This window comes from Ciconia boyciana, chromosome 15 (assembly GCF_034638445.1).
Source record: "Ciconia boyciana chromosome 15, ASM3463844v1, whole genome shotgun sequence".
Lineage (NCBI taxonomy): Eukaryota > Metazoa > Chordata > Aves > Ciconiiformes > Ciconiidae > Ciconia > Ciconia boyciana.
The window spans coordinates 6,031,338-6,054,074 of NC_132948.1; the positions used below are offsets into that span (position 1 = coordinate 6,031,338).

Here is a 22,737-nt window from a genome sequence, read left to right on the forward strand (position 1 = left end):
AGTTGCCCAACTCCATCCCCAACGTGCCAAAGCCCACACCAGACAGCTTACTTCTAAATCTTTATTTGCTTTCTACACAGAGAAAACAAGAGGAATGTTGAAGCAGCAGTATTTAAACACACTAGCAGGGAGCCATCAATCTGTGAGAGTGCACAAAATGCAACACAGCGCCATTTGTGCAGTGGTCTCTGCTAAGGGGCAGGATGAAGGTAGGTCCAGGAGCAGGCTCTTCAGACAGATGGGAGAGCTCTACGCAAAGGTGGAGCCATTCCAGCCCACGTTGGCAGCGTTCATGTCAAAGTAGTTGATGTACACCCTGCAGAAGAGGCACAGGAAGACACAAACAATGACCTTATTAACTCATTTATCTAAATAATGAGTGAGACAGGATAACAAGACAGGGCACAGTGCTTCCCATTCCTCAGAAGAGATTTCAAGCTTTATTTTTACTGAAATCTAGCTAACTTTTCTGGTAGAGCCTCTAAACAGTCAATATTCCTCAGAGTCCCTGGAATTGTACTTTTTTTTGTTTTTTTAAAATACAAACTCTACTTTAGTCAGGGACTGTCCAGACACCAGACAGCTTTTGGTTAGCAGCCTGTCAAGAATTTCCGGAGATCAAACCCTTTTGTTTCCGAGCACTGCAGTCCTTCACACGTGTCAAACGGACAGGCAGCCTTACAAATGCCAAGCAAGCCCTCAGGGCCAGCTCTGCACTTCTCCCTTCCAACCCCAGCACGTCGGTGGCAGCAGGTTCTTCCCGTCCTTCACTGCTGCACGCAGACACTCTCACAAGGCTCCGCAGCCTGCGCGGGAGCTGTTCACAGCCTGCTGGTTTCTACTTTGCCTGTCAGCTCCAGCCTGTTACTGCTCCTCCCTTGTGCTTTCAGCCTCCCATCACCAGAGGACATCACACCTCAGCGGCAAAAAACACACTGCACAACTTGTCAGTCCTCTGAGATTTTTCCCTACTCTGAGAACAGGAAGCCTTTTAACAGAGGACTCTCAAGGGAAAGATGTAGGCAAACTCTTAACTGGACATGAAAAAGCTGCAAATGATCACTCTGTATTTTCTCAAATACATGGACTTATTCCTGGCTTTTTGTATTTTTAAATTAACTTTTCAAAACAGTTTCAGAGAGCCAGATAAAGGAGGTTAGTAACAGCATGTCCCAGCCTTACCTGTCTGCAGATACGTGCAAGTGCTTAGAGATCAGATCACACAGGAGCTTGGTGTAAGTCTTGTTCTGCTGCCCTCCTATTTTGCCGATGCTGTAAAGGCTGCAGAGCGCACAGGGATCAGTGGAGCCCCCGAAGGACATCATCTGATCAGGTATGATGTGCACAGCGATGTACTGTGATAAGAGAACAACCAGTCACAGGATATCTCACCTTCCCTCTCCTGGTACAAACTTGCTTTAGGTACCAACTTTAAACAGCGCAGTTGCGTGCTGTATTGTGGCCCAGGCAGCTCACCAGTACTGCCCCCTCTGCGCCCTTCCAAGGCTCAGGCACTGCAGCCTACATGGGTGGCATGGCAGTGCATGCTGTGGGGATCCCCCCAGCCTGGCTCTCAGCTTTAGGAACGAAGGTTGTGTTTGTGCAAAGCCACAGGAGAGACGGGTACTCCTGCCTGCCGCAGCACCACCGCTGCACAGGGCAAAGAGCACAGGGCTGGAGATAAAGGCCTTAAAACTGTGTGCCAGAATTCACACCCTCAAATCACTGACTGAGCCACCGGGCCTGTCTAAGAACCCGTCTGCAATTCAGCCCTATCGGGCTTTGACTTCTCAGGCTGCAGCGGTCTGGCCCAAGAGGGGCTGTATCCGATCCCGGGATAACGGAGAGCAGCCCAGCTCAGGATCTGTTCCTTTGCTTTGCCAGAGACCCGCTGGCCTGGCGGATACCAGCCCCTTCCCCGAAACGTGCCGCTGGCACAGCTCCGCGGCTGAAATCCCCACTCCCGCGCACAAGCTCAGACAAGTCTCCGGCGTTGCAGCTACTTGAGCACCCAGTTTCCTGCAGGCCAGGTTACTGCTCCGGGCGGCCAGGCCGATGGCCTCTGGGAGCCGCACGGCCTACGGAGGAGCTGCAGCACAGACGGAGGCAGCGGCAGGCCTGCCGCCGCGCCGCGGCTCCGAGCAGAGAGGCCCGCAGTCACATTGTGTCCGCAGACGCTCCCCTCTGCGGCCGCGGCCCCTCCGCCCCGGGTGGGCAAGGGAGCGGGCGCAGTCCCGCGGCCGCTCCGCCGGGGCCTCCCCTCAGCGCCGGGCACGTGCTCGCCCCGCTCCCGGCCCAGCCCCGCCGCCCCCATCCCGGGGCGGCCCCCGCTCCCGCCGGGCCGCAGCCCTCTGCCTCCGGCAGCACCGGCCCCGCCGCCCGCCCTCACCTGCGCGGGCTTGCCGGTGGCCTTGGCCAGCTGCTGGGTGAGGTCGCCCAGCAGGCTGTCGGGCACGGCGTCCTTGCAGACGTTGGTCTGGATGGCGAACATGGGCATGGTGGCGGCGGCGTGGGGCGGCGGGGCCGATAGCAAGAGCAGAGCGGTGCGGCGGGACCGGGGGCGGCACAGTGGAGCGAAGCGGCGGCGGCAGCGCTTTTAGTACGCGCGGGGCCGCGCCGGCCTTAAAGGGGCCGCGCCCGGCGGGGCGGGGGAAGGAGCGGAGGAGGGAGACTGCCTTCCCAGTCTGCTGCCCTTGCTGCGGCTAACGGCTTCCCTCCCGCGGCAGCGTGTCGGCCAGAACTCTCCCCCTTTCCGCCGTTATTCGTTTGCTTTGTTACTACCATTGGGCATTTTTTGAGGGTATGTTGTAGGCTCCTCCCTGGAACCGAGTCCTGCCGCGCTGGGCAGTTCATACATAACCTGGTATCAGCGCATGTGGTACTACGGCTGTAAGCACTCCCACTAGCTTTTGCAGGATCAGGGCCAAAAAGGCCTAGAGGCCCTAGCTTGGCAGTTGCAAAAAGGGATACTAGCCCTGGCTCCGAAGGGGATTTTTTTCTTTTGCAAAATAAAGGCACATTTGTACTTTTTTTGTTTTAACTGTGTGCATAGCTTTAACATGATGTATGCAGAAACGTCTGACTTGCTGGCATGTTAATTATTCTCTAATGTTTTTCAGTCAAATTGAAAGTGATCTATTACTCCTCAGCATCCTCATTTTCACATCATATTTTTCTACTGGAAAAAGGCAGAAGTGATCTTTTTTTGCTTAGAAATGAAATGGTGCGTGTCTATTCGGAGGTGAGAGGTGGCCTGAGAGATGAGCCTTCTGCTGGGCTGTGTGATGTGATGCACGTAGGCTGCAGAGGCCGCGTCTCCCCACCCTGCCTCTTACACTGCCGTGACTGCAGCATAGCTCTGCTGTGCTGCTGCGCTGCTTGAAATGACTCATGGGAAGGCTAAAGAGAATCAGGCCCAGAGCCCTCTCCACGCAGACATTTTACACACAGGAATCAAGCACGTGTTCTTTTTTAACAAAGTCCCAGCACTGCTGCTGCTAGAAAGCTTGACCATACATACATGTTACACATGTGAATACACATAGCCCTGAAGGAAGAATAAGGGACGGTATTGTATGGGAACGCTTTGGAGTGGCACAGGCTGTAACGCTGACAACTGGCAGGACAGGAGCACTTATTTTTTTAGTGATTAACAGTGCTATTAAGAACTAATATCGTCAGCTCCCTGCCATTGCATGATGCCACTTATTCCTCCTACCTTCCTGCCTCCTAGAGTTGTTGCATGGAGGTAGGGTGGGAATTCTGGCAGTGCCGGGAGAAAAACTTGAGAGCAATGTCAGCACCGGTGTGCTTGCTCTGTGGCATGCCAGGCCCAAAGTGACAGACCCTGGCCATGCTGCCACACAATGGGAAGACATCCACAATTTCATTCTCTTTTGCCCTCTTGACTAAGAAAGAAGCAGTGCGTACATTTTCATAGCTTCTAAAGATGCATTTTTAGAACTTAACCAAATACCAGTGTGTATGTATGCACCTCTCCCTCACATGATTGCTCTACACTCATGCATTCATACATTTTCTGGATGCAGAACATCTGTTTTAAAACACAATTGCTTGTGATTAAAATAAGAACAATGAAGAAATGTGTCTAAGGGCAAAAAACTGCAAGGTAAAATGTTTTACAGAAATATATACCAAAGAGAGTTCTAATGATGTGCCAGAGAGACAGGCAAAGAAAGCTTTTACATTCTGTATTAGAGTATAAGGATTGTTAGCAAGTAGAGGTGGTCTTAATTGTACTTGTGCCATGAGGTACCTTAGGAACACACGTTTCAGAGCTTGGATGCTCTGGGAGTAAGTCCAAAAGCATCTAGCACAGAAAGGCTTCAGAAGATACACGGGGCTGACAGGTGCAGTTGTACATACCCACCTGCATCACAGTCAAAACCTGAGCACAGAGCAACTGGACCAGGGAGGATGAGCCAGGAGAACATCAGAGAATGCTGGTGCTGTGGCTGCAGAGGCAGCATTCTTGGAGCAGGTGGCTCTATGAAGAAGGCAGACTGATTTCTGGAGAAGGAAACCGCCTCCCCATGGAAGGTCCTGCTGTGTTTAGGGGCTTCATAGACATTTTCCACAAGCAATTCTGCCAAAAGTCTACCTACCTCGTGCCATGTCTTCCTTCCTTGGGCAGCTCTGCAAGGCATTAAGTGGCATAAAAAATATTTATTAAGATATACTATACTTAGATGCTAAGTAGCATGTTGCTTCATTGGCTGTGCTGCTTTGATTCATCAAAGCAGCTTTCATGTGTTATCTCAACAAAGCATTTTTGCAGGTTGAGGTACAAGCTTGTATTTAAAGACTGTGGCTGCAAAGCACAGCTGTGATAGGGACAAAATGGGATGTTCACAACAGAGCTCAGAACAGGGGTGAGATGGGTTTGCTCTCCCAGGAAAAAAGTTACACCTAATTTCAGAGATTCAGGAAACAGATCTGTACTCAATCTTTCTATTTTACTTTGGAAGCAAAATGCTCTTATTTGACCCAGGGCTTGAATAATAAACACTTATATGGAAGTCTTCCTTTTGGAATTAATTCATTATTTCAGCCTCTGGGAATGGCTCACTGTGCCTCTGCCTCATTTTGAGCTGTGCTCTAATCTTCACTGTCACTGCAAATTGTTCAATGGATGAAAAGGGGAGGGCAGAACAGTGAACAGTGGGTTTTTCCACTTATTCCCTCTGCCTATCCTGAGCCCTGGGAGACTTGCAGCACAAGTTTTTCTGCTAAGCAGCTAGAGGTCCATGTAGTGCTAAGATCTAAGGAGGACCTTGTCTGCAGTCCCTCCCTTTTAAATAAGAAGCAATCATGTCTTTCCTCCTTTTGAAGGGAGGGCCATATGCCACATTGATAGCCACATCTATTGACTTAAATGTATTTTGAAATCAAGTCAAGATAGTTCTATTTAAATTTGGCCAGGCTGTTGAGCATGAACAGGGCAAAGGCATATCCAAATGGAGTGTTCATCTTCACACAAAAGACTAAACTGTTTTAAAAAAAGAAAAGCTTCTGTTAAGAATATTTTGAGAAAGCACCTTCCATCTCAACCACAGGCCTTTCCAGAACAAGACAGTCATAAGGCTCCTGCTGGACTTTGACTTTTATTCAGCAGCAGACAGGATGTTAAAACAGCACTGGGTAGCAACAACTAAGGCACCACTGACTTTTACATTTGTGCCAAATACAGGTAACATGACTAGAACTGCAGTGTTCAAAAACCATGGTGAGGGTTCAGGAATAAGCTGTTGCCATCTGAGGCCACCTCAAGCAAAGGTAGTGTTGTTCCAGCCTACATTGCCAGCACTGATCTTGAAGAAGCTGACATAGATTCTGAAAGGGAAGACAGACACTGTTAGCTGCTGAGGGCACAGTGCTGCAGGCTGGCCAGGGTGTTCCTGCAGCAGGACACACATGGCCACGCTGTAGACTGTCCCCCAGGGCTTTACACTTCAGGCCTGCACTGCATCTCACTCAGCAAGTTACACATTTCCTTTTGCAAGTTCTGGCAGCCATGTTCGAGTGTTGCATATTCCACCCACCCCCCACCCCCTTTTAATGCCTTGTCTACTTGCATTCTGAAGTTCCTGGTGTTTTTCTACTTCTTGTTTTAAGGAGACCTCAGGACGCTGTGTTTTATTTACAGTCATTTCTGGAGCAGATTGGTGTACCTTCAGGAAAAGGACTGGAAATGCTTTTATGTAAGTGGAAGCTTTTGTAATAGACCTCCACTTGTACCCCACAGGCAGTAGGGAAGCGTTGGTACATGCTACTCAAGTTATCAATTTAATAATATCAGGTTATTGTGTCTGTACCTGGGCTTTCGCACATATGAGATCTGTGGGTACATGTAGTACCTGAGCCTCCATCATTTTACCTAAGAGATATTTTACAGCTTCTGGGTATTGGCATTGCGGCACATGCAATTGCTCCTTTCCTATTTTTAATTGGAGAGTTGCTCTATCGACTTGACATTTAGCCTCTTCAAGCAGAATGTTAACAGAAGAACAGCAAAGGAGAAGTCTGGGATTAATAGTTTTAACAATCTGTGGAAAGTCATGTCAGACAAGTTGCCGTATGAGCTCACCTGTCAGATGGTATTTTCAACTGTTTGTTCAGCAGGTCACAAAGCAATTTGGAGTAGACCTTGTTCTCCTGCTCCCCTATCTTGCCAATGCTGTAGAGAAAGCACATAGCACAGGGGTCTGTGGAGCCACCAAAGGACATCAGCTGGTCAGGAGAGATCTGTATTGCTAGATACTGTTGGAAGAAGAAAGGAATATTATTTTCCTTTGCCATGTTAGGAAAAGTTTTGAAAATCCAGGAAGGTATTTGTGTACCTAAACTACAGTGAAAATAGGTGCCTGCCTATCAGTTATGCTTTTGAAATTCTCCTGCATGTACTTCCTTGCACTTCCAGACATCCTAAATATTTTCCTGCAAGTCCCAAAGATGAGAAGGTATACCATTTGGGAATATGCTATACCATTTGGGAATTCCCGTGTACCATTTGGGAACAGGCACTGCCATCACAACTCTTTCATCTCTTGCAGAATGGCTGTATTCTTAACTAAAGGTACTAGCAGCACATAAAATTAAAAAAAAAAAAAAGAAAAAAGAAAAAAGCAGCAGTCCCAGGCACTCAGAGATGCTTTTCACCACTTACTAAAATGCAAATAATTTCACTCTTGTTCTTTGTTTACCCTGTGGCAAAGATCCTTCCCTGCCTGTTGTCTTGCAACCTTCAACCCCAGTGTGCCCAATTACCTACTGAAAGATGGGTTCTGGATGCTCAGCCCAGGTACACTGTTGGAATGAGGACCCTGCAGTATTGTCTTTACCGACTTTGAATTTTGGGTAGAAAGTTCAGGTGCTCCAAGAGCTCAGTGACCTGCAATACCTCCAGAACCTCCTCTGAGCCACCGGGCTCTCCCTGCCTGTGCAGGAAGGCCGGGTGTGAGTGAGGGGTGTGCAATTGCATTGCTGCCACCCTACGTTCCAGAGAGATTTTGCACCTCACTGGCTCCTGCTGCAGTCTTCCCTGCTGAGGTAAATGTGAACTGACACAGCAGAGGTCTAAATCAACATCCCCCTTATTAAACAAAATACAGCCTAATCCTACTTTTGTTCTTGATAGCAGGAAAAATAGAAGAAAGTATCTATGTTAATATTAATGACCAGCTTGCAATTTTCCCTGCTGCTAATGCACAGTGTCAGATCCACACATGGGGGAATCCAGGGATCAGTTCCTTTGGCATCCATCTGGCTTCTGTTCTGTTCTTACCCACGTTTATTAGCAGCGCCTCATTGGAACTCAGCAGCAAATAACTGTCCTGGTAAAACATGCTAGCCTGAGTACCAGGAGTTGTCAGTAATTAGCCTTGGCCATCATTTTCAGCTTGTTTGGGTGCAAGGTGCATCAGACCACAGCAGTACAGGATAAGCCAAGGAGATCCTGCTGAGGTACCGACCGCTTGCTTGGCCCTGTTCTCCCCTGGCTGGACACCCTGTGCTCCCAACTTTATGCCAAATGTAGATACATATATGCCTTTAACATCTACCCTGGAAGCAGATTATTATTAAAAAAAAAAGAAGCTGAAGTGGTAATCAGCATTATTTTCTTCTTAGAGCAGTTTGAAAATGTTTGAAACAGTTTTTCCAGTAGAAAAAAGACCCTATTTGATTAAAATTAAAAATGAGTATTTTTTTCAAATGGTACCATTTCCTGCAAGAGGAAAGCTCTGCATTCCAGCCCACCCTAATCCTTTCCTTTTTTCTGTGTTATAACTAAGAGACTTTCCCTTTCCTATTGCCTCCTTTGTCACGAAGATCTTGATGTCCTCTTCAAAAAAATCTCTTTGTTGTTCCCTGTATATTTCTAAGTCCCATTACATATCCCTTCCACACTGCTGCACAAACCTGTTCCAGCTGCATCCCAGCCCTGGCCTCTAGCTTTATATTCAGGAGCTGTTATGCAAGAACCACCAGCTGACACCCCCACCCCCCCAACAGCAAGTATTTGTTTGCTAGACTGATAAAAAATGTTTTTTTGGAGAAGGATAGAACACATCAGTTTTACATAAAAATTTCATTATATTACTGCATGTGTTGGGGAAAAAAAAAAATCTTACTCCTATTTACATTTAAGCCTGCTTTCTGTGAAGACAAGGCTTATACAAGCCTAAAACACACTTCTGACTATTCCTTAAGATAACAACTTTGGTCAAATTTGGCAGAAATAGATTTCCTACATGTTTAATGAGACTGGTTGATTGCATAGAGCTCCATTACTGTCCCTAGAAAAAGAGGGGCCCCTTTATCAGACATCAGACAATCTGCCTGGAAGAGACACAGTAGAACCAGGCTTCTCCAGGTCGATTGGCTTTTTAACTGGACATCAAGTCAATTTGATGAGACCATACAACTGTCTTTTAAAGTCTACAGCCATACAACAACAAATACAAATATTCTAATTATCAGTGCTGAACTAAGAATGTCTAATTGGTCAAAATGTCAGTACTATTAACCATCCCACCACTGGTGGGATCCATGGCACAAGTCCAGTGCAGAACCTGACTGGAAGTCACAGAAACTTTCATAATTTTCCTCTAAGGACTAGCTGAAATTTTGCTGCAAATTAAGCTGGCTGCTTGCTGCCTTATGCCACTGAGGAAACTAAAAAAAAAAAAGTGTTCCCATCTCTTCCATGACAGCCTCCCTCTTCAGCCTTCTCTCCTAGAAGAGCCAGAATGTCTGTTGATCTTCGCATTATCTTATTTCTTTGGTGTTTTCCCTTTGGTGCATCTCTAATCTGCCTACCTCTTTCTCAAAGTAAAGGGCCTGAGACTGGATGGTGTAGTCCTGCTGAGGCTTACTTCTATCCTGTGCACAACAGAAGTGAAATTCCCCTGCTCCCAATCATTGTCTTAACTCTTATTCATGTTGTAACCCATAATAGCTCCCCAAATCCTTTCCTCTTTAATTAATTTTTCTTTCTCTTTTGTGCAGTTTGACTTACTAATCAGCTATTGAAAGAAAGCTTCTTGACTTGAAGAGATATCTCTTACTATCTTCTTGAATTCTTACTGGCTCCTGTGCTTACAAGCTATTGTCATCTGCACATCTCAGTCTACTGAGTCATTACTGGAAGTGTTGACTAGATCTGAGCACTAAGACACTACTGTGGGACTGTTTAAAATGTTCCTGATTTTGACAAAACCATGCCAGCTGCTCACAATTTTCTTCTTACCATTTTTAAGACATTCCAAAGTTTGTTCTAATATTTTCAGTTATCCCACCTGCTTTTTAATTTTGCATCCATTTTTCCCCCCTTGTTCCCTTCTCAGGACACCTCCACCTGTGGCAGTTACCAAATGATTGCAAAGGAGTTCAGAGATCTCTGTTGCCATCTTAAGCAGTCTGGGGTGACTGCCATTTCAGAGCACTTTGTTACCATGAGGAGCAGATCTGCTCAAGAACTTCAGGCGTCCCAGTGGGCAGAGAAGGGTTTGCTGTGGAGCCCTCAATCCTTTCTGTAGGCACCAGAACTTCATTCTTTCTAGGGTTTCAAAGCATCACTCCCAAATTAAAATAAGAAACATTTTCTGAAAACACTCATTTGCTAGTGAATATGTAGAAAGGGTATTTCACCAAGCTGCTAAAGATCTATAGCTGATTCACTTAAGTTACTGCTGCTGCAGCAAGTGAGGAGTAGCTAATGTTATAAAGCTAACAGCTCTACAGAGGAGCTTTCACTTTGTTTTTCAGATTCATTAACAGTCTTCAGTAAACAACTGATACCATGACTAGTGACCTTTCAGGATTGATAAAGAAAATAAAAGCCTTATAAGACGTTATAAGACCCTTAATTACAGTATTTCAGTACTTCCCCTCAGTAGCATATTGCTGTGGGTTTTGGCAGGTAAAAATCCCGCAGTTTGGTAATGAAAGCAGCAGACAGATTTTACTCTGGTGTTTTGACTACAAGTAGCAGGATGTCACATGGGTATTTTTGCTAGATGTCCGAGCAAGCCAAATACCTTATTTTTTTCTTCAGCTGTAACCACTAGGCTACAGGCAATTTGGTGGCAGATAACAAACACATATTCAGTGGGACTCGGCAAGGAAGTTAGAGGGTGAGGCTTGCTTTCAGTCAGCTAAATTGAGAGGTATTCACAGAGATACCTGCATATACATACCCACACACATCCAGTGTCTTCACCTACATAGAGACCTACATGGAATATCATCATATACAAAACTAGTTTAAATACTTTAAGTGTTTTAAGGCCTCAACAGAGCTAAGTTACAGCAAACAAATATCTGATATTTGTCCAGAGAGAAGACTCTAAATACTGGTGAATCATTACATATATTAGTTTATAGAGGCTATCAGTGAGAAATAGCTCATTGCATAGGCACAGCTGACTAAATAAACATTTGAGCATCTGGACTTACCTGTGCTGGTTTGCCTATTGCTTTTGATAACTGCTGGGTGAGCTCCCCTGTGAAAGACTCTGGAACTTCATCCTTGCTTATATTTGTGTTAACAATGAACTTGGGCATCTTTGGATTGTCAGAGGATTTTCTTTCAGCTCACCTTATTCAGCTTTGTTTCTAACTTACCTGCAAGATGGCTTACCCCACTGTGCTAGTAAGCACCTCAGGAGCCTTTAAATAGTCAGTGATACCTTCCTCAGGTGTACCTGGAGGGGTGGGAGTGCCTTGGGAGAGATGTGGCTGCATGTGCCATCTGCAGGCTGCTAATGCAGAGAGCTTTTGCTATGCAATGTACAGCTTTCCTAGGAGGGAAAGCGGGCTTTTTGCACTCTGGAAATCAAAGCAACCAAAGTGACACTTCATATTTGGATACAGCCTGATTGTGAAAACCAGTGAAAAAGCAAGTGTTTCAGAGACTGTTTGAAAGTGGAAGAGTTATAATGTGCCTCTTTATGCAAGTCTTATAATTGTTTAAAAAAGTAGATGGATGCCTCAATTGTGAGGCCTGGAACTCTTTCTGTGGAATAGACCATAACAGAAAAACCCAGTAGCACATGTTGTGGAGACTTTCTCTGAACTGTAACTAAGTCATGACAAAGATGCCTTAAAATCGGGGTCTTGATTTTCCACTGTGATGAGAACTGGATTCTACATACTCAGAGGAGGCTTGTTTTCAACTTTCTCCTTTGTTGTGCAAATAGTTCCATAACAGTCAACAGGATCTCCTGACAGACAGGAAATCCACAGGCTTTCTAAAATGAGCGGGTTTTATCCAGAGTGGAGTATGTGGCAGAGCTGGGGTCAGTTCTCTTTGCTACCTACTAGACCCTTACATGAGAGGAGTGATTTAGAGGGGTCATGGCATTTGGTAGGGGCTGTTCACAGTGAGATGTGTGTGGGGAAAGCAGGTTGAAAATGCTGATGGGGATAAAATAAATGGTTTGTTAATCTCTCCGTATTAAAGGTGATGGGTGTCTTTATGCCCAGTAGTTTCTGTGAGATAAGGACTTTTCTACCCACTCCATTCCCCAGCTTGCGGAAAAGAGGGAGAGCTTTCTATAGCTTGCGCTAAATGCTTGTACCGCAATGGTGTAGTTTAAACAAATACTTTTAAATGGTGAAATTAACCTCCCTATGAACATGCTTAAGTTGATTGTGTGGCATATGTTGATTTTAAGTCAGTTCCTTCCCTGTAGCACCCTTGCTGTAAAAAGCCAGCAAATAAAAAGTCAGGAGATTAATTACTATGTGCCAGTCTTCATCTACAGCCCCTGTTAGTGGATTGTGTCTCCTGTATCCAAAGCATTCTGAAAATAATGAAAATCCTGAGAAAAAATCCAGAAATAAAGTCTGTTTGTACAAACAGAATTTTCAGGGTGTGTTTCCTATGTCAAAGCATTAAAAACAAACTCAAGTGACAGCTCCATCGTAAGGAGAGGAACTGCTGTTTGTAATATTGATGAATCTTTTCTTCAGTGATTAGTTGAAAGCAGGTGGCATGATCCAAAGCATTTAGTCACAAATCAAACTATAGTTGTTAGTGGTGACTTGGAAAAACTTAGACTGTATTTTCCAATGAACTTCACAACCTATTTTTTCTGCTGGGTACAATAATCACTAGTTATTCGCAGCTTGCTTACATAACAAGAAAAACATTTCCAAAACAAACTCTTTCTTCTCTGAAAACATCTGATGTAATTCCCAGAAGCTTATGTACCAGGTTGGAAATCAGATCCTTAGACACCACAGATGCTCTTGGGAGTGTGCTTTTTTTTATAGGAGCCATTTTACTACTTTTGCATACAATAATAACTCTGTTTGGCAGGTCCTCCCTGCCTAGAGTTACTAGGATGTTCTCCGCTGAGATTTCCATTACATCTCCAGAAGGATTGTTGTACAGTACAATTTCACTTTCAATATTTTTTTCCTGTTACCATGGCTGGAACCTTTTTTCCTAATTTACTGTGCTAAGTTTTGAACCCCTATCTGCTTGGGTCACCCTAAACCACGTATCTAGGTTTTCCTCTATCAGCCTGCTAGGCAAATATTTTAGACTTCTGTGTTTCCCCAGCCTCATGACTGATGATCATTTAGCCTTCTTAATCCTTCCTTCCTTGGTTTGTCTTCTTAAATTATTTCACTTGTTCCTTCATATTTCTGATACTCTTCTCCGAACTATTTGTCAGCAGTTTCCTGATTCTGAGGTGCTTAGAGCTAGTGAGGTCTTGTTTAGGAAAGCTCAATAACAAACTGTTCAGGTATCTCTGGCATTGGACAGGACTCCTGGGAACAAGAGAGAACAAATGAGGCCCAGGGTTGTGGGTCCAGGGCTGTGAGCAGAGCCTGTATGTATGTTCTTGTGGCAGGATTTGGGCCCTATGAACTGTTAATGAAATGTTTTAAAACTTCATAAGGTAGGCTAGCATAAAAGGGGTTTTGTTTTAGAAAAAATCTCGTTATATCCAGTAGATCTTAAAACTAAGTGATGAAATTTCCTGTGAAAATATTTAGATAACAGCAAGAAATAAAACTCTAGCATAATGACTTTTGTATCTGTATTCAAAAAAGAAAAAAGGAATAAGACACAGAAGAGCTTGCAGTCTGTTTTTAATGTTTCCTGTTTAGTTCTATTGCAACATTGTTTCCTGTCTTTTCTAAGAGATGCAAATTTCTCCTCTGAACATTCAGAGTTTGGTGCAGAACAACTGTTCCTTAGGAAGGTTATTTTCAATGACTGAGGTTTCTTTTTTTCCAAAATTCAGCTTGTTGAACTCTGCTTTTATTTCCATGATTGACTTTCCCTTGGTCTCAGGGAGATACAGGTAGATGAAAATTGCTGATAAAGCAAGGATTCCCAAAAAGATAAGGAAGCAGAAGGGTCCAAGGTTATCCTGCAAGCAGAAATGGGAGACACTGTAAGGAAAATGAGAATCTAATTTCTATTTCCCTACCCTTGGGTGCAAGTCTGTGTCTTAGTAATTAAAATGCAAAGGTGTGCTCTATACACAAACCAGGACGGGTATCAAACCAGGAGTTTCCACTGGCCACATTTGACCTGAGTCCAATTGCTGCTCCTCTGACAGGCCTGGGGGATTCCTGAGCAGGTTCGGTGTTTAGACAGAGCTCTAAGCTTTGCATGTCATTGCAATTTATTGCTATTATTTTGCTCCCTGTCAGCATTCAGAGGTGTATTAGCCTGGAGGGAGGCATCCAGTTAGAGTCACTTACAACAATCAATGGAAAAATCATCCCAAGTACAAACAGTCCCATCCAGTTGATGCAGCCAACAATCAGAAAGGCTGATGGTCTGAATGACTGGCTGAAGATTTCAACCATGATAGATATAGTGGCTCCAGCTGAAAAAGAAAAGCAAAACACAAACCAGGTGTACTTGTTTCCTTGCTCCTGTCAAAGATCCTCACAATGGCAGTGGTAGAAAATGGCAGACAGGCTGAATAGGTGGCCTGCTGGCAGGTGGCCTCTGCTATGAAGGTGAAAGACCTTGATTCCAGAAAGGGACTACCAGCTGTTAAATTAGGACTTCAGCTGTTAATTTAGGTTTCTCTTGTACATACTGGAATCCTTTTTCTGGTGCCAGTGGATCTATGCAGTTCCGTATTGCACTGGTAGCCATTGTTAGCGCAGTAATTTATAAAACCAACTCCTGTTTTGGTTCCTGTGGTCAGTTCCACCTGAAGCATGTTGGTAGACATAAAGCTTAACTTGTTAAGTTAATGAAGATGATTACTATAATATACCTGGCAATGCCCAGAATCCTGTTTTAGCTGAGTATTTTAAAAATGGTTCTGAAATTTCTGTCTCAAACCCTCTGGAGAAGATGATACTGTATTTTAAATTATTTAGGTCCTGTCATCAGCAATAAAATTCAAGGTGTCTGTATCCTTTTCCTGTCTCCCACTTGTACATATCTGCCCTTCCCTCTTTAATTTCCAGAACTTTTTACCATGGGACTAGTCTGTTCTTCCTCTGCCAGTTGTGCCACCAACCAATATGATACAAAAGTTCCTCCCAACATTGCCATTGATGTACTCACATGGTCCAATTCCATAGAAGATAACGAACAGGAAGATCAAGATAACACTGAAGTAATGCATCCAGAAAAACTGATGCTAAAAGTGAGAAACCAGTGATATCAGACCATTAGATAAATGACAGAATAGCAGAGCTCTGTATTTTTGGCCACTGACTCAAGTTTTTGTTCATATCCTGTGAGGCAAGACTGGAAAGGTGGGCTGATGCTGTGTAAGTAGCCAGAAGGCTGCCACCTCTTTACCTGCAGTGACAGGGTCATGGTAAGGAGCGCTAGCACAGAACACATCAGCGTGTATCCTCCCCATAGCAGCACCTTCCTCCCAAATCGGTCTATAAGGGTGCTCTGAAAAGCAAAAAACATGGGTCATAAATCCCAGTTCTCAAATGAAATAATTCCTCCCCTCTCCGTGTGTTCTTCACAGAAGACTTATCTAAATAATAGCCAGAAATCAATGTCATTTGAGAGTCTCTTAATTCCTAATGAATTTGATTAGCTTCTTCAAAGCTAATTCATTATTAATTAAACTGTGTTTATTAGTCAACCTAGGCTGTTGTTAGACAGTTCCCTTTCTTGCTGGCTGGTATATATCGAATTGTGCACACATACATACACACATCTAATCCAGAATATCAGAAAATTATTTTACAGAATAAAAATGAGTCTAAAGGCATACAGTCGTGCAAATAATTTGGGAAAAGAGCTGCCTTTTATCCTGCACGTGGTTCTGCAGAAGCAGGAAGATGTGTCTTAGGTTATGCAAATCTTCCCCGAGCCCGGTTACAAGTAAGGAAAAGTACAATTGTTGACTACATTAAATTTTTCCTTCAAACTCAAGCCTGAAAAGACTTACACACAGTATAGAGGATAAGCATTCACACAACCCAACTCCCAGGGACACGTATGGGATAAGGTATTCTTCAAACCTGGCTGTGTGGAATACTTCAAAAGAATAGAAGTATATCTGAAAAATGCAGAGAGGAAATGCACCTGTGAAAAAAGTGTTGCAATTGTGATGCAATTCTAAGCTGGTTTAACAGCCAGTAACTTAGAGGGGTTTGTAACACTGCCTAGAGTTGTCTCTTGTTTTGGGGATAAAGAGAACACTCAACTGCATTGATTCCACAGAGCTGCAAGGTGGTCATGACAGTCATCAAGATGTAAAGTTGCCAGCGCAAAGACCGCTCTTTTATTACTTCGAGGACACGCAAGGTTTTCGTGCTTGTCATTGCAACCTTCTCCTTCATAATGTCATCAATTTCTGCTTGATGGTCTCCTTCCCCCCAGAGCTTCCTGATGGCTGTTGGAGAGAAAGAGGGGAGTGGATTATTCTACCGGTATAGCTCCATCATGAGTGGTTACGTTAAACCCTTTAGTCTGCCTGTCCATTGGCATAGGTGTTAGTGTTGGTGCTGTCTGCTTCTGCCATCTGGTTGGGTCTGGGGCAGCAGGCAAATGGAAGAATTTTGTTTCTCTGGTTGTCAGCATAGCATATCTTTCTAATGTTGAGTTGACTTAACTGTAAACAGTAAACATTTAAGTACATTTTATTTAATAAAAAAAGAACTGCCTAAACCATTTCCTTTAAAGAAATAAAGTAGTTCCCAACAAAGTGGGAAATGTTACACATGCTAATATATATATCTATCTTTCTTGTCTTAACTGATTAAATGAGACTGAGTGAGGCCCCAGGTTATTACAGATGTATTGCCGTAGGTACCTCAACTGTTTTATTTAGAACTGCCTCTGCTATTACTCCGTGGCACTGCACTGTGCTGCACAGCTCTGCCCTGCTTTCTTGTCTCCTACAAAGGCTGTCACTCTAACATATCAAATGAAGTATGTGAGGAAAGTAGGCACTCTACCTTTCCTGCAGGCTTCCTCATTACCCTTCTGTATCAGGAGGTAGGATGGTGATTCAGGGAAAAATGGGAGGGTAACCAGTTGAACCAATGCTGAAAGTCCACTAGATGCTAACAACCATGGCCACAAAGCTTCGCTTCCTAAAATCTCCCTGGAAAGTGTATGTGAAACAAAATTATGTTGAAATAATGGAATGAATGTTCAGAAAGTTTTTCTGAGTGATGAGGATTGCTCAAATTCCATTCAAGTATGCAGTGGAGCAAACACTTGAATTGATAATTCAGCAAATTTCACAAATTTGGCTATTTTCATTTCTGACAACTTTAAAGAAATTATTTGGCATTTTGAAAAACTTTCTAAATATCATTAGGATCCAATATACTGTCTTAGAGAGCTGATGAGGCTGATTTGACCACTGTTTGACCACAGGACCAAAACATCTTGCTAAGACTGTTCATGTAAGTGTAGTAAATTTTGAAGGGGAAGTTGCCTGGTAGAAAGGGTGTGGAAATAAGAAGAAATCAGATTATGAGTAATTAATTTTGATTTCTCCTGTATTTAAAACTATATGTTTGCCTCAAAAATGATAAAAACTTTTCTTCTGGCATAGGCTAAGGTCTGTTTTGGGGAAGATGAAAGGGTTTCTCAGTCACTGACTAGGTGAGAGGGTAAGGTTATAGAAAGATTTCTACTACTTTTAGTGTAACCTGATAGAAAGATTGGAATATTTACCGTAGTCCAATAACTTGTCCTGTGAGTTTTCCCAGTGTCAGAAAAACAGAAACTGTGGAGTTGGTAAATCCACGCAGCTTCTTGGGTGAAATCTCTCCTACATACTGAGGATGTATATTGAGAGAAAATCCTTTAACATAGAAGAGGATAAATGACTGTTAAAATACTGAGAAAAGCTTAACTTTCTGACTCCATCCTCTCTTACATTCTTTCCATTCGCTCTGGGATTTGGATTAAAATTTCTGGCGAAAGGGGTGATGTCGTTCACTTTTATTAAGTGTCTGGTATATATGCTTTAAAAATCATTCTTCAAGAATGGCAATACCTGTAGAGACAATCCTGGGACAGCAAGGATGCTTGCTCTCCACAGTGGCATGAGCACATACCTGTACCAATGCCATAGAGGAAGCGTCCGACCAGAATCATCTCGAACGATTTGGCTGTTTTACTGAAGGCCATGAAAAGTGCAGCTATCAGCATGATCAGGTTGGTGCCCATTTGGCACTTTTTTCTGAAAAAAAAAAGCCCATGAGAATTTAGTGTGAAATTAGAATGTCTTGTACTCTTTTGACTAATCTTGCTGTGACAGGAAGCATGGTACAGTAATTCCTGCTGTTTTGAGGCATGGCTGAAATAATTTTGACTTTGGATAGTCAAAGTGATTCTTTAAAATTTCAGGATCCTTTAGATTTGAATTCATTAATATTTCTTAGCTTAGAATTTAAACAGTTGGAACACTTCATCAGCATTTCCACAGTACGAGTGGGGAAAGAGCTCAAAGAACTTGCCCAGGTTGTCACCAAGATTTTTAAATGGCTAGAACTCCTCATAAAATGTCAGGTTGTTCCCCAGAAATAATCTGAGTCCATGGCTCCCACTCTAGAATGGCTCGTATTTAAGACACTCTTGGCTAAATGGATATGATCTGAGATGGCAGAAAGAGTTCTGAGAGGCGTATTTCAAAGACACTCTGTGTGAATCGTGGGCTGGTATGTTCACAACCCTGATGTCTCAGGCTCAAATCAAAGTCTTTTGCACTCAGTTGTTTTGCTGTGATGCTTGCTAGACAAGAGTCCTCTTGCACACATTAAGGATTAACAGAGATCCTCTATTTAGAAGGCTGTGATTCAGCAACTAGGTTATCACGTGTTAAATAACCCATGGGAGAAGTGTGTGATCTTGTTTCCAGTCTTGGGAGACCCTCTGAATGTGGGATGAGGCAGTGTCCCACAAGAAATTTCTTGGGGGCACTTACCTGATAGGAAAGAACACAATTGCAGGCAGGCTAAGATGGTTTGTTGAGACCCATATGAGGGGCCTCTGGATCAGTGGGTTGTGGAGCAGATCTTTAAGTGCGTCACACCAAGTAGATATGTTTGCCAATTTCTCTGCAAATGAAATTAGTGGTGTTACACACAAGGCACTGAGAACAGACCAGACGGGTGAGGAATCCCTTCTCCATCCAGTGGGAAAGACAGTTTGGAACTGACTTTCAGTAAAAAGGATTGCTAAGAACAGAGATGTCTCTTGGATAATTTGTTTGGCACTGATTGTATCTTTACAGCATAGTTACAGGTGATTTATTCTTTTCTATTCTGTTCACATTTTCATTAGATTAGATCTGAATATCTAATATAACGTCATCACCCCAGAATGAGTGTATTTAAATGGAAATCTGGCTCTTCTTTGACACTTAAGGATATCTTCCACACAGTGCCTTCCAGGTGGTAACTGCATATAATGTGTTACAACAAGACACGCAGCTCCTTTTTTGAGGTTGTAGAGCTTGGGAGATCTTTATGAGAGTCATAGGCGATCTTGAAGAGAACACGAGGCAGGTACACTATCCTGCTACTGCCAGAGGCATTGATCCAGTGATGTGATGATGAATGCATCCTTTACAGAAATACAGTTCACTGGGGAGAGCAGATAAACAAGATAAAAGACTGTTTGCTACTTGAAAGAGGTGGATGTGCTAGCAAACCAAATCAGTTTAGTCTTCAATCAGACCCCTTCAACCAAGAAGAGGTTTATTTATTCACCTTGGTATTTCCCTGTACTCTCTGACTATTGAGCTGTTACAAGAAACACTTACTTCCTGTATTTTGTAGTCAGGTAGCCACAGCAGAGGCTCCCCAGGAATCCTCCTATCCCATAAACAGACACAATGAAGGACCACAACAGCATGATTGTCTCAGGATGGAGGGGAGAGCCGTGTCGCTCTATCCAGGTTTCATTAATAAACTTCCTGATGTGCTGAAAAATAAAATGAGATTTGACTGGACAATGGGTATAAGATCCCTTCGTATTATTTGGCTGTTGTACTTCAGATCTAGCCTGTGGTTTTAATATTAGACTTCTTTTGAGACTAACTTTCTTAGTAAAACAAGTCAGCTGAGATCACATTGCAAAACCTTCACGTTTGTACTGGTCGGTAAGCCTCCTGAGGCAGCATGCTGGAAGCACATTTTCTGCCTTCCTTTGGAGGCTTGTACACTATGTGGTAACAATTTATTTAAAACAGAAAGTACCATCCTGTTCTTTAAAGGAGAAGTACTCTACAGAGCTGATGTAACTGTTAGCCCAAGAAAAGGCATAGATGTATCAGCTGAATGCTCAGTATATTTGAAATCTATGCAGGAATGGCAAGCTCAGGCTCTACTTTTTGTGTTTCCAACCTCAGGGAGATGGCTACTTACCACAGAAGGATAGTTGATGACAGAAATATGGAATCCATATGGGAAACTACCACCAATTCCCAGCACTAAGATCATTTGAAATAGTCCCTGGAACTGAACCTGTAAAGCAAAAATAAAATGCTCCATCAGCTTCTCATTAATCTAGTTTTGTGCAGGACCAGAGCCTTTGTAGCCACACTTGTCCTTCCCCTATGGAAACCTGCATTGTCCACTTCAAATCCTCTTGGATTTAAACATTTTTCCAAAATCCCTCTAACCTACTGCCAAAGTACAATCATCAGCCACAGTGCCATAGCAAGACTAAGTGCTAGTATAAGTGTGATAATCCACTACTTTTTGCTTGCGAGAAGGAGGAGTTTTAAAAGATGTTCCCGATAGTACAGTTCTCACTGTATGCCTGCAATATCTGACAGGTTGGCTGGATAAAGGTGTCAAATCCTGGATGTGGGGAAGACGGAAGCAGTTTCCTTGTCTGCAATCTGCAGTAGCCTATGTACATCAAACCATAAAATTATGCCACAAAAGTACAGCATTAAAAATCAACAACATTTTATTGTACTCTCTGCTTTCAATTCTGATTGTGTCGTATCTTCAAGCATAATAAAGAAAAGATCCTTTTAACATTCAACTTTTTCAGAAAGTCATGGACTACAAAGAGAAGATAATAATTTGGAAAAGCCACTGTAATTGCATTAAAACAAAAATCTTCCTGAATTTGATTTGGGATATAATTTATCCATTCTCAACATTTTATTTTTTCTACTTATTTAACCATGAAAGTATGTGCTTGCATATTGAAGGGCTTGGCATCTTCCAGGCTAGGGAGATACTGTCTGTCTGTAATTTCCTTGGTCAAGGATTAGGGATTGAGATACACTGGCTGCTTTGATGAATGAAATAATTTTAACTGTAAATAAGGAAAAACAGAACATATAACTACTCAGACCTTTTTGAGGTATGTGATACCACTGGTCACCCGTACTGTTTCCAAGTGCCTGCAAGGCTAGATGAGCTATCCTCAAACAGCTTAGACTGTACCTAGCAGACCAAACCTAGGATAATTGTGATTTTAGCCCCATCAGGATCTGTTCAGGGTCCCTTGGGGTTTAACTGCTTCTCCCTTTTTATCCAGTACATCACAGGCCAGGCCAGACACATCTGTGTGTGAAAAGAACACACCATCTCTGTGTTCTTTTCATGTCAGACATGAACTTCATGAGCTCACAGCTTTTTGGAGATCAGTGCCTGGATGAAGAGAAGCTGGTAGAAAATGCAATCAGGCAGGAACAAAGTAATGCAAGTGTGAATAATGCTGGACTGGGAGATACTTAGAACACTCTTTTTTATTGTTCTTAGGTCCATCCTTCAAGAGCTTGTTACTTAATTAGTCCACAGCTGGATTTCCTAAGTTATCACATGACAAGAACCAAGAAGCTGTGGACCAGAAGACTCTAAATTTCCTTAAAAATCCTGTCTCAAATTCAATGGATTTGCTAATTGGCAAAAGCATTCAAACAAATTAAGAACTCACCTTCTCACTCTTCCTTTTTTTTTGCAATAGACTTACAAATTAACAATTTTAATACTTAAAAAGGAAAGCAAAATAGCTTCTTGCTGGCAGTTGAGAAATGGAGCAAGAAATACTTATCACTTCTTCCCTGTTTAAGACTATGGAAGCTCTTGAGGGATAATACTAATTATCTTTGGATGAAATGAGGAAAGTAATTTATTTTAAAGCTTATGTCATGAATTTCTTAGCCTTTTGCAGTACAGTTAATCGATTCATTACTTTGGGAAGTAATTAGAGTGCTTAATAATTAGTATTGTTTTCAGTAATTCAGAAGACAAAAATACAATAGCATTGTCAGTGGTGGAACTGCCAAGACTTTTGTTAGATTTTATTTTATTTTATTTTTATTTTATTTTATTTTATTTTATTGCATGGAAAAGACTATGCAACATGATTTTCATGGCCCCAAGCCCCATTGCCCTTGGTGACGTTTAAATGTAGAAGAGAAAGATGGTCTCTGTCCCAAAAGAGCTTACAATCTTTAAGGACTCTGGATCTTTAGTATTATGTTAGCTTTGTCATTTATAAGTCAGAGCCCTGAGAAAAAGTGACCAGGTACTCACCAGGTCAGAGAAGAAGGTAGCCATCTCCTATCAAAGAGCCGGTTCCTGTTGCTTACTGGCTAATACCTGCCAAAAGAACAAAATGCTCGCATTATGCAATAGCAGTGTCACTGAACTAGTTCCATGTTATTGAAGTTAAATTTTACTTCAAAGGTTTTTGAGTTAATTACACATATTTCAGCTGTTGTACAAAGTTTAGAATTGTTGGATTAAATATTTCAACTAATGGTTGTGTCTAGC

At 42.9% G+C, this 22,737-nt stretch overlaps 3 protein-coding genes across 3 annotated transcripts; all 3 read right to left on the bottom strand.

Annotated features, from left to right (window-relative positions):
* Positions 1-47: 47 nt before the first annotated feature.
* On the bottom strand, positions 48-2,703 carry LOC140660047 (macrophage migration inhibitory factor). Its single transcript, XM_072880429.1, has 3 exons — positions 2,390-2,703; positions 1,183-1,355; positions 48-316 (listed from the first exon to the last, which is right to left on the bottom strand). Exons 1-3 carry the CDS (start codon positions 2,495-2,497, stop codon positions 250-252), a joined length of 348 nt encoding a protein of 115 aa, XP_072736530.1. The 5' UTR covers positions 2,498-2,703; the 3' UTR covers positions 48-249.
* A 3,083-nt stretch (positions 2,704-5,786) lies between these two features.
* LOC140659954 (macrophage migration inhibitory factor-like) lies at positions 5,787-11,085 on the bottom strand. Its single transcript, XM_072880271.1, has 3 exons — positions 10,978-11,085; positions 6,608-6,780; positions 5,787-5,853 (listed from the first exon to the last, which is right to left on the bottom strand). The coding sequence occupies exons 1-3, from the start codon at positions 11,083-11,085 to the stop codon at positions 5,787-5,789; spliced, it is 348 nt and encodes a 115-aa protein (XP_072736372.1).
* Positions 11,086-13,703: 2,618 nt separating this feature from the next.
* Positions 13,704-22,521, bottom strand: LOC140659928 (solute carrier family 2, facilitated glucose transporter member 11-like). The gene is made up of 12 exons (XM_072880216.1): positions 22,498-22,521; positions 20,365-20,463; positions 19,761-19,921; positions 18,052-18,176; positions 17,666-17,795; positions 16,936-17,084; positions 16,183-16,370; positions 15,924-16,034; positions 15,314-15,415; positions 15,074-15,149; positions 14,248-14,375; positions 13,704-13,910 (listed from the first exon to the last, which is right to left on the bottom strand). Exons 1-12 carry the CDS (start codon positions 22,519-22,521, stop codon positions 13,704-13,706), a joined length of 1,500 nt encoding a protein of 499 aa, XP_072736317.1.
* Positions 22,522-22,737: the final 216 nt, after the last annotated feature.